This window comes from Megalops cyprinoides, chromosome 12 (genome assembly GCF_013368585.1).
Source record: "Megalops cyprinoides isolate fMegCyp1 chromosome 12, fMegCyp1.pri, whole genome shotgun sequence".
NCBI classification, from domain to species: domain Eukaryota; kingdom Metazoa; phylum Chordata; class Actinopteri; order Elopiformes; family Megalopidae; genus Megalops; species Megalops cyprinoides.
Window position 1 is genome coordinate 24,451,593 of NC_050594.1, and position 12,174 is coordinate 24,463,766.

Genomic DNA, 12,174 nt, shown 5'->3' on the forward strand with positions numbered 1-12,174 from the left:
TATATCAAAAGCAATGCTGTCTTGCTGAAAGGGGGCCACAACATTGTCACTTTGAATAAAATCCTGCAGCTAATTAAAACATGATCATATATGGATTTTTCTCTTTTAATTCAAACAGGTTGTTTACAAAAACAATGACATCCGTTTGGAGCTGTCACGGCTGGCAAGGATTGTGGACCCCAAAATGAAGATCCAGGGAGATGTAGTGTTCAAATGTGAGAACGTGCCTACCTTGGACCCCATTTCCTTTGAAACGCCAGAAGCCTACATCAGCCTCCCCAAGTGGAACACCAAGCGCATGGGCTCCATCTCCTTTGATTTCCGCACCTCAGAGCCCAACGGCCTGATTCTCTTCACCCACGGAAAACCCCAGGACAGGAAGGACCCACGCAGTCAGAAAAACACAAAGGTGGACTTCTTTGCTGTGGAGCTTCTGGATGGCAGCCTCTATTTGTTGCTGGACATGGGCTCTGGGACCATCAAGGTCAAAGCCACCCTGAACAAAGTCAATGATGGGGCCTGGTACCATGTGGATATACAGCGGGATGGGCGATCAGGTGAGTCTCCTTTCTTAACCCTTCAAATCCCATCAAAGTATGCTTGATTGTTTCGCTGTAGCCACTGGTGCAAGTTGTATAAGTCTTGAATAGGCTAAGGGTGATGTTTTTACATTGACAGTACTCCAGGAGTAAAATCTGCAGTAGCTATGGAAGATACATTCCTGAAACATGATGTCAGTTGCCTCCTCAAAAAGACATACTATATGATTGAAAATGAAAAAACAATGTAGTGTGATAAAGTGGCAGAATCTTTTATAATGTTAATGTTTTGAAATGCTAAGATGGCATGCCACATGCCAGTGGAATGCAGACAAACCACTACATAAGCAAATGAATAATCTGATGATCCAGGAGATGCCTTCTGGTAAGAATCTGCTCATGAACAATTAATTAAAAACTCAGTTGGAAATTTGAAGTTTACTGGTATTGTTATTGATGCTTGGCCCTACTTTTATTTTACAAATAAGAATATGTAAACTTCATTTAATGAAAGATTCAAGAGGCATCTTAAGGGAAGTTTCTTGTTATTAGAGATGTGGACCTTAAAAGATAAAACATTTTTATGCTCTTATCAGTCCTGTTGTTTCATTTAGTTAGGTTAATTTAAACAATTAAGAAATTCCATCAATTTTCTTCTGCCATTGCTATGGCAGATACTTTAAAATAATATGTTAGTTTGTATAACAGCTAAATGTAATGAATGGGTCTCATTTGTAAAAAATGAATTTTACAGTGTGTGTGTGTGTGTGTGTGTGTATGTATGTACATAGATAGATAACATAATATAGTCAGGCCTACACAATATAATAACAACAAATGCTTAAATGTTGAAAAAGAGTACTAGTAACCAAGTACTTTCCCTGTGGTGGTGTTAATTGCAGTGGAGAAATGGAACCCTTGAACATGTTTTGTTAACACAGGACTCGATTACAGTACACTCTACTGTAATTTGAACAGACATTTAGTTAAAACATTTAATGTACATGACTGATTGGGAAACAGGACAATGTAATTAGGGATTGTGCCCTTCTGTTGTGCTATTTAATCATTTTTTATTTCTGCTATTAAGTTTTCAAACATCTCTGCAACAAGCAGGTAAATGCCATTAAGAAGTGCTTGGCTGCATTAATCCATGTAAACTGCCTTCTTTAGTTACATATATTTGAGAGACCCCCTCGTGATTTATAATGCAATAATGCATACTAAGTGACGTCACCATGCTGTTTTTTGTTTTTTCATTTGAAACAAAATATTTGCTTATAGTGTATACATTACTGAAGAATGATGACAAATTGATTTTTCCTGCCTCTTTTACTCATGTTGGAAGCAGCTTTTCTACTAAAGTATATAAAGATAAACTCTGATTCCACTGGGTTTGCCTTAATGACAACTTTTGATTTAACTAATAATAAGGTTATCAAACTTAAACAGTTAGATTAGTATTTATATCAGTTTTAATACTGTCATGTTAAGTAAATAAACAGATAGTATCTTTTATTTTAGAATTCACAGATCTGCTTGTCCTCTCATTAGTTCAGTGTGCCCACTTTAGCCAATCCACTCAAGCCAATCAACTCTCCAATGCTCTCAATCAAACATCATTGCTCTCAGTCTTGGCCTATGCCCTTAGATCATAGGGTTGAGATTTACTGGAAGAAATATCCCATAGGTAGTTATACCAGATGCCAATTCTGCTTCATTCTTCAGGTAGAGAGAGCTGTTATACAATATGAAGTGAGCACTCTGTGCATTCATATGGAGATGCTATGACCTCAAATCTAGGTTTGATCCTGTGTTGTATATTGCCATAGTGCATAGTGTACAGTACTATAGTGTTCCACCTACACATCATCTCTTAGCCATACTGTAATCTTTTGTGGATTGTGGTTAGTGTGCTGTAGATCCCCTCAAACTGTGTGTAAGATAAACAATTCTGGTATGACCTATCAAGTTATTACAAAGAAACATATCTTTTTAAAAAGATATCTTCTTTGAAATAAAATACAAAATATATGGCTGTTTTATAATTATAGGCAGTGTCCCCTCATGCTCCTGGGTGCTTGTTGTAAAGAGGAAGTGTCACTGAAACGCTTTTTACTTGGCCTTCTGTGAAGGCGTGTTTTGACATCTCCACTCCATTTTTCAGTGTACAAAATGGTATAGATATCACCTTTTATGTAAATCTCAGGTAATAATGGGTTGAAATGTGTGGAAATCCCACATAATATATGTGGCTAGGTATTGCTAAGTGCCCCTGAGTGTAAATGTGAGGTTTAGTTAGGTATTTGTATTTCAGATAAAATACAAAAATGTGTGCCAGACTGTGGTAGACATCTTGGTAATGCTACATTTCTGTACTCAAAATGCTCTGGTTTAGTGTTAGAACATTAGTGTTTTATTGTTTGTTTGAAAGGTAGGTCATGTACTGCATATCAGAACACTTGAGCCAACCAAACCATAATAGAACATTGCATGCTTTTAAGCAAAGCACTTGGCTGCTAAATTATATTAATTTAAATAATATTACAACAGTAAAATGGCAACTAATAAGACAAAATTGTGCTGTGGTAATGTCACAAACATTTCAGTTCTCAGCTGCAGTACATCCTACAAACAAGGCATATAACAGCAAACTCAGTATGTTCCAAGACTCCCTCATCACACTGTGAGTAAATTCGAACTTTTAAAAAATATATATACATATATGGATATGTTCATTAGGCACAGTCCATTATTTCTTTGAAACAGACCTTATGGAAAATATAATTTATTACTCCAGACTTATATAAATTAACTTACTAAGCACTATCTGTGTTCATGTATAAATACATCTAAATCTAAATAACTTGGACATCTTGTTGTGGCAATGCAGTGTAATAAACCGTAAATTGTATGAAATCTCATGTGTAACATTGCTTGTGGAAAATGATAGATCATTTTTATATTCTCGCAAGCATCTGAATATACAGATGGCTGAAATGTAACTGAAGCCATTACCAAACCTCATGCAAGTTTAAATGTTGTGGCACATTGTGATCACATCAGTTGCTTTTCGGGTATGTTGGTGCCTAAAACCCTATATAATTAGCTATGTTTTAATGAAAGAACTCCAAGATCCAAAGATATGTTCAAAACCAGAGGTGGCAGTGAATGACTGAGCAGCTTCTCATTTGCTGTCATAAAGATACAATAACTGCTTTAAGGAGGGGTTACAGAGGCTGCCATAATTTGACACACTACTGAATTAGGAATTTATTGGCTACTGAGTAACGCTGTTTTTATTTAATGCATTTTATAAATTTAGGCTGTATGTTATTAGAACAGAACAGGCAATTTGCTCTTGTCAGATAAAACCAGTTGATTAATAATGTAAATTCTTTCATGCAAACCTGGGGCAAACAATTATTTACATTAAAAAAGACAAATAACTATTCGCATCAATGTTCTGTGTCCTTGCCACTTAAACTCCATAGCTGTCAAAGTCTGATAATTGCTTTAAAAGGGGGATGTTGCTTTTCTAGTATAATATAATCAGATTTGATGCAAAGGGGTCTGATCTTTTGGGTAATCCTGCGTTTACCAACATTTAACTTTTTGCTAGAGCATGCCGGAAAACACTGACCAAGTATCTGCATCCCTTTGTTTTCTGTGCTGTCTCTCTCTCTCCTCCACACAACCCCTCCCAACCCTTCAACCGCCCCCACCCCACCCCGCTTGCCCTGGAGCCCTGTTGTGTGTCTGCTGAATTGATCAGTGGGACTCCATATCACTTTATAGTGCGGCGCTCCTTTGGGGTCTCTCGGGATATTAATAATGCAGCCCATTAGACAATGAGGTCCAGGTGACTGAGAGAGTAGCTGTCACTTCAGGACAGATTATTCCTATTGATCGGTATTCCCCACGTGGGACGACCTGTTTAAACTTTACATCTCGCCCTGTGTCTGATTGAAGGTGGTTTGGCAGCTTCAAACACTGTTGCTGGAGACATAAACAGGGATAATCCAGTGATACAACAGTCTGGGTACTGTATTACAGGGGCAGTCTCTCTCTCTCTCTCTCTCCCCCCCCCCCCCCTCTTTCCCAGTTGTCTCCACTCATGTTAAAAGCTTACGTGTCTTTTCTTTATTAATCTCTGTGGCTGTATCTCTGGGAGCTTATTAAAGAACCCAGTTTCTTGCTATACCCAGTTGTCTTTAAAAAAAAAAAGGCAATGAATTACCGAGGTGCCTGGGGCTCCTCTTTCCTCTAGTCCCTGCATTCTCCCAGTGCAGGGACTGCATTATAATGGGACAAGGGAAAGGAAGTACATACAGTATGTAGCACGCATAGCTGAAAAAAGTTTCTCAAATGAAAAACCCAATAGAATGAAATGACAGTGGCAGATGTGTCCTTAGTGAATTCCCTGGCATCGGCAGGCTCTGAAAACAGTGAGAGAGCAAAAGCCATTATTTTGCGTATTGGCATTAGTATATGCTATATATAGTGTTGTCATTTATACTACATGCAGATCCCATAAAACTTTTCATTGGTCAGGTAGGGCTCATCTTTAGAAGCTAATAAATACATTTTATGGTAAAGGAATCCTCATGCACCTAATATCAGTCATCATTAAAAGTTTGCTTGTGGCCACTCAGGAAAACTCTACAGAGCAAGTCAGTTTAATCTGCAGGAAAAATGAGGTGTTCTCTTGTCTGTCATGGCCTGGCCGTAATGTTTTCCTATCTCTCTCCTCCCTCTCAAGGCACAATATCAGTGAATAGCCGTCGCACCCCGTTCACCGCTAGTGGGGAGAGCGAGATTCTGGACCTGGAGGGAGACATGTATCTTGGCGGGCTCCCCGAAAACCGAGCAGGCCTCATCTTGCCCACAGAGCTGTGGACCGCCATGCTCAACTATGGCTACGTTGGCTGCATCCGGGACCTTTTCATCGACGGCCGCAGCAAGGATATCCGGCAGATCGCCGAGGCTCAGAACGGGGCGGGGATCAAGCCCTCCTGCAACAAGATCAGCGGGAAGCAGTGCGAGAGCTACCCCTGCAAGAATAAAGGGGTCTGCAAGGAGGGCTGGAACAGGTTCATCTGCGACTGCACTGGCACAGGGTACTGGTCCCGAACGTGCGAGAGAGGTGAGTCCACCTGCCCTACTTGCTTCCACTGGGACACTCTAGATACAGTCCAAAAGCCTTTTCACTGGTGTTTTGCACTGTTCCACTGTTGGTATTTTATTCATAATCATATTTTGCTTGCAAGTGAGACTGCTTGTCTCTTAAGGGTCTTTTAGCAATTAACACCACAAGATTGGGCTGTTGGCTTTGATTTAAGCTCCATTTTTTCCATGAAATGAGGCTGGGTTAAGGAAAGTGTGTCTGGGGCTGCATTGTTTGTGTTGGCTTTGTTGAAAAGATTTATGCAATTTCTCCTTTCCCAGAGAATAATTTTGCTCCTGTGTTGTGCTCTGAATAGGTGCCAAAGCCTGAAATGAACCTAGCTTTGAGGGTAAATGGGTTTATAGTATCTGCCAAATGCATCATTGCATTACTGCATTATGTTTTTATGGTACATTGGGGATATATCATCACATGTGGTTATTATAATGTCCAATACTTGCCTTGCTATGTTGCTTGGGAAGTTTATTCCTGTAAGGATTAATAAGGTCATGCATTTCAAATGGGGGTTTAAGCTATTAGATGAAAAGTGCTATACCAGAACTAATGGCTAATTAAAAGTTAGATTTGCTCTCTAAATACAAAGAATACATAACTATACCGTTAGGCAAGAGGCTCTGTACTCACAAAATAGCACAAAGTCTATACGCAAATGCAGCCTGAAAAGTACAGTGTCCTCATGTCAGCTGGATGAATGGGCTCTTCATTTCAACACAAGCCCTTTACTTCTTACTTTGTGCATGGTGCCTGAGAAGTGCTTAATACACTGCACGTTATTTTTTATATAATACACAGTGACAGTGATTCTCAGAACACAGGATGCCCAATTGTGCTACTCTCTGGGAAGTGTCTTGGAATAACACATTAAAGAAAAAATAGAAAGGGGGACTGTCAAAGAGTTTATGAAAATGTAGCCTGCCCTTGCAGTGAAATTTAGATAAACTCAGACACAGGTAAGAGGTCCCAGCAGAAGAAGAAGCTGTCTGATTATGTTAACCTCACTTTAATCATGGCAAAATCTATTTTTAGAGCACTCTCAGGCTTGTGTGTAGGAAATTCTGTGTATGGTTACTGTGGAGGCAGAACATGCAGCAGCCAGCATAGAGGCTAATGCTTTTAGAACACCGACAGCTGAGCATATGGCATTTTAATTTCAGGAGTGGAGAGCTACAGTGTTAAAGCTGCTTTGCCCTCATCATTAACATTGCATGAGTAGCAAAGCTTTATGCATTGTGTGTCCAGAGCTCTGATTTTTCTGCTATTAACATGTCACAATTTCTGTCTCAGTGTGTCATAGTGTATGCTATCCCATAAGGTCATGCCTGAAACTCTGATCATTCAGTTGCAAATCAGAGGAAATCAAGTAGCATGGGCTCCTCATCCAATTTTGTACATGTAGGAGAGGTCAGTAACATAAATGTGCATCTGAGCATCTGCTATTGAAAGTGACATCATCCCCCTAGAGCCAGAATGTCTGAGCTGGGGACTTGCAAGCTAATCTTAACTCTTCGTGTGGTGGCTCAAAACACAAAGCAGTTCTATCCTCTGTTACATAAACAGGATGCTGCTTTTAAATAAAAAGATCAATTGAAATGCAAGCACATTCCATTGTTTTCCCTGTCATTTGACGAGAGAGGTAGCGTATGCCTTATGGGACTGAAGGTGATCCATTGAAGCGGCCTTCAAAGACATTAAATAATTGTGTTATAGCATTCTAATTGATGGTTTGCTAATGTTTAAAGTGCAGTCATGGCCATCCATACCACAGTTACGAACATAGCTGACTATCACTCAGGTTTTTAATAAAACATCAGTAATTTGAATATTTTTGTACTATAATTATGATTTTTTTTGGATCACTGAGAATAATATACATCATTAAACATTAGGTGTGTAACGCTACGTGTATTCGTACGGAACCGTCGCGGTATGGACGTTACAGTTCGGAGCATGCAGTCGTACGGAGAAAATGCAGTATATATGTGCGAAGATTGATGAACGTAATGCGGAACCACCCGGGTTCCGCGAGTTCCCCAAGGAAACCTTAAGCTTAAGCTGATTGGCGTCTGACTGAGTCAGTCACACTATGGCGAGTGTACATGGCACACAGGAACTAGAAAACTCGCCTGCTCCTTTTAAATCAGCTGTGTAGGAAAATTTTGAGTTCCCAGTGAGCTACCACAGCAATGGGGAGCGAGCGGTGGTTTGCACGAGGACGGTGTTGTCGGCGTTGTTCGACAGCTGTAGGGTATGTATGCGGAAACACATCGAACATGCTAAACGCGTATTCGACGGCATCACCCAGATGTGCCGATCACCGGAGCTAGGAAAAAACAGGAGTCCAACTACTTATCCCCGCTACTTTTAAGCAGCCTCTAGATGCGAATGCAGACAGGGCCGAAAACATTACGGGAGCAACTGGCATATACATTTCATCGGCTATGCGCCCATATGCAGTGGTAGAGGACCCCGGCTTCAAGTATTTATTAAAAGTGCTCGAGCCTTGTTAAAACGTTCCATTGGTTTTATTACATTGTGTTTATTTTGTATTTTCACGTCAGTTCTGTATTGCCTTTTATTTTGCATCAGCCTTAGGCCGAAGTAATTGAAACGCTCCGTATTGTTTATTTTGTAGTGTTTTCATAGCATAAGAGATGCTTTTCAGTTTTGGAGCCTATTGTGACCTTTTTGTTTGACATTAGCCAACATAAAATATGGCCTATGGGAGAGTGTATGTTTGCTTTTTACATTAAACTGCGTAATACAGCACAATATGAAAATGTTTGAGTTCCTTGTTTTATTTTATAATGAAGTTACCAAAGTTGCCAGTTGGCAAAACGCTACCTGACTGTCCCTGCTATCTCAGTCCCTCCCTACTAGCAAGCATGTTTTCCTTTGTCTTTTTTTTGTTGTTGGAAGGGGTTGGGCTTAAGCTTTGAATGTTTAAATATAGCCTAAGTGGAACAAATTGAAACATTCCTCCTAATGCACAAGTTTTATTTTTTTATTATTCTATTTCTTTTCTACTTTTATAACACAAGAGATGCTTTTCAGTTTTGTAGCCGATTGTGACTTATTGCGTTTTGTTTTTTATCAGCCCTACATAAAATATGACCTATGCGAGAGCATATGTTCACTGTTTAAATTTTACTGCTTAATACACTACAGGCTGTACCAACTACCTCAGAGGGGACTATACGACACTAGGTGGAACAGACTGTAACTTGCACTACCGTCTGTTCAAAATAAATGAAAAGAAACCTAGCCTTATGCATTTGGGGGTTTTTTGTTGCTTTTTTCCTGTTGTACTGAACTCGTACCAAACTGTGATGTCTAAACCGTGGTGTGAACCAAACCGTGACTTCTGTGTACCATTACACCCCTATTATATTAAATATCAATGACTGAAGTTACGTGTTTTCTGTACTGTATCTACGAGAAGCCCTGTAGTCATGCAAAACAAGACCCAGCCCAGGTTGTGGTCCTCTACTCTGGCTCAAATGTAAGGGAACAGCCCTTCATCAACATCACATGAGAGGTGCATCCTGTGTGACACATACAACGAGAGAAATCAGGAGCTCCCCACTGTGTGAGAGAAAGGTTGATTGGTGGCTGTGTGATACGCCAGACACATCCAGCCACACCAACCAAAAATAAACTCCTCCTCTCACATGCCCCCTAGAAGCTTTAAAAAAAGTGTTAGTTGTCTTCAACCGGAGAGGGAAAACAAAGCGTGTCTAATTCATTATACACCATACGCCTCGCTCTTTCGCTGTGTACGCTGCTCACTGTAATCAGCCAGGGCCACAAGCCGAATCTATCAGGACGTTGCCCTAGTATCTGTAAGCTGAGCGACTCGTTCATTACAGCTTGGACTGAGGGGATATCTAACAGTGCGGTTCATATCTGCAGACCTGCCAGACAGACAAACATGCATTTGTCCGGCTGTCAGTCACAGAAATGCAGAGGAGCCATTCTGGGCTTGGGACATCTGTCAAAATATGCAGGGCTGGCAATCCACTTTCATGCTGTGCAGAGCAAGAAAATAAATGAATGTTTTTTAATATACCACCCAGCTTTTTGAATCCTCCAAAAATTTTCAGCTCTGTGTTTAGATTTACTGTTGTGCATTTGTATATACGCTGTCTATTTGCTCTGGGTCTGATGTGTCTCAGTTTAGCATGAACAATCATTGCAAACAACAGAACATTTGATGTATGGATGAGTACATACATATGAGTATCCTTAAATACAAACATATAATTTCTTAATTTCTTCCTCATACATGTCTGCTTGAAATTGGTAGTATAAATAATCTTTTCCCCCTCCTCCTGAGCTTTGGGGAATTTCACTATCCTAACTCCCAGTCCCACTCCCAGTGTGCTCCTATAGGTCACAAAGACACTAGGCTGGTGCTCAATGACTGAGGTGTGGGGCACCCCACTATAGGGAGGACCTGGGCACTGTTAACACCTGTCCAATCTGGAATGCCCGTTTTATCAGCATCAACAGATAAACCCAGTGTCTTGGCTTGTGCTTTTCTTCGATTTGTAACCTAAAACCGAGGCCTGCCAAAACTGTTATCACCTTCCCTGATGTCTGCCCAAATGTGTTACCTGGTGCTTAGCACCTGGCTGCTACTCTCTTAGAAGACATTAGCTAGCAGGGTTAGCCCTCTGATGGATTAGCATTCTCAAATTACCATTACAGATGGTCAAGTGTATATTACATTACATTAATCTCTTAATCTTACAAAAAGTACACACTTAAAAATAGTAACCTTAATACAGAAATCATAGGCATCATACTTGGTTGATCAAAAAGTTTTTGAATAGCCACTAGGAAGTGATCACACATAGCCATAATTAATTTAACAAAAAAGTTGAAATAAAAACTGACATTTTCAGAGTGTATTCCAAGGTAGCTGTCAACAGGATACACATTTTTTGTTTTTTCAATTTATGGTTAAAAGTATCACTGGGCTTAGTGGGTCAGTGGGCTTAATAGGTACATTTATCCTCTAGGAGAGATTGTGGAGATGTAAATTCTTGGTTTTATTTTTAATCTTCATACTCCTGTAGTTATCTCCACTGTTAGTCCACTGAAGTTACATCCACATGCAATTTGAATAGAGTTTGGACACGACATTAGATACAGTAAAGTGTGAAGTTGCGACACATTTACTTGTATGTAACCTGGGGAATACTGATTATGCATCCCCTGACTTTTTAGAAAACTATGGTCTATCTCGTTATTCTATATCCCAGAAAGCTATAATTAGTTCACTGCACCAGAGAGTTATTCGAAGAAGCGCTTATTGCAAACATAACAGAAAGGTTGAAATTACCAGAGTTATGCAATTTCCATATTAATCTACTGTATCATCTACAGCACATGGGGTTATCAGTTTTCAAGGTCATTGACGCATCCACTTTAAGCTTCCACATGAAGCTCTTATCCTTAGGACAAGTAAATTGTATTGCTTGCTTGTTCAGGCACAAAATTGACAAGTCAATTTTCCAAATAGTGCGTAAACTTTGATTATGAAGTCACTCACCTTCCTGCAGGTCAAATACAAAAATAGACGTATACCCAGTAACAGTTTTTGCAGTGTTTGTTCTACAAGATGTCATTGTCATATTCATTCTATCAACTGTACATAGTCTACAGAAACTGGCTCTATTCTTAATGTCTAGAGCAGTCCTCACTGTGCTGTATAGTGTGCACTCATTATTTATTAATCATTATTTTAATTTCAAGCTGCTTGTCATTAGCTGTTATAGTTGTCCAATTCAATGATCATTAAGCACATATTGTACAGTACAGTAGATTGACACTAATCTTTATGAGGCACAAAGAATGCTAACTTGGATTTAGCTATTATTAGCTAAGCTATAGATAGTGGTTGCTATCATTTTCCATGTATGAGAGAAAACATCATGGCAGATGAGAGAGGCGAGGTAAGGTGTAAAAACCAACATGTTAGACCAGAAGTTTGACACAAATTTTCTGTTATCTCAACTAGACAGCTGGAGGACAAAAGGCTGAGTGAAATTTTCTGGCCATAATAATTTCACTTGTCCTTGCTAAAGGACTAGTGTTAATGTTTTGCTTGAATTTTTTCAAGTGTTGCATTTTTCTTGGCAAAACTAAGTTTGCTTTTAGAGTACACCATTCTTTAGCAAATGAAATATTTTAATGTACAATATTCAGCGATATGAAATCTGCATTATTTTTATATATGTGGTAATTAAACTGCAGTAGTCTAACACCATAAAAAGTCTTAAGTTAGAAATTAAAATTTTAAATATATTTCAGAAAGCTTCACAGTGAAGGTGCTGAATAGGCACATTGCATTTGCAACATACTCTGCAGTCCAGGCATGGACTTCAGGTGGCCCGTGTCCAAATGCATTCTGCTGTTCTCACAGCTTTCTTCCCTGTTTATGAC

General features: G+C 39.4%; 1 protein-coding gene across 18 annotated transcripts in view; it reads left to right on the top strand.

Annotated features, from left to right (window-relative positions):
- The window catches only part of nrxn3a (neurexin 3a), a 333,072-nt gene that overhangs the window by 91,934 nt on the left and 228,964 nt on the right, over nucleotides 1-12,174 (top strand). For all 18 annotated transcript variants that reach the window (XR_005005354.1, XR_005005355.1, XR_005005356.1 and 15 more), the window contains 2 exons: nucleotides 119-557; nucleotides 5,302-5,685. Coding sequence is in view for 14 of the 18 variants with exons in the window: in XM_036541921.1 (XP_036397814.1) it covers nucleotides 119-557; nucleotides 5,302-5,685 (823 nt within the window). In the remaining 4 variants the exon portion in view is untranslated. The remainder of the gene's footprint in view (nucleotides 1-118; nucleotides 558-5,301; nucleotides 5,686-12,174) is intronic.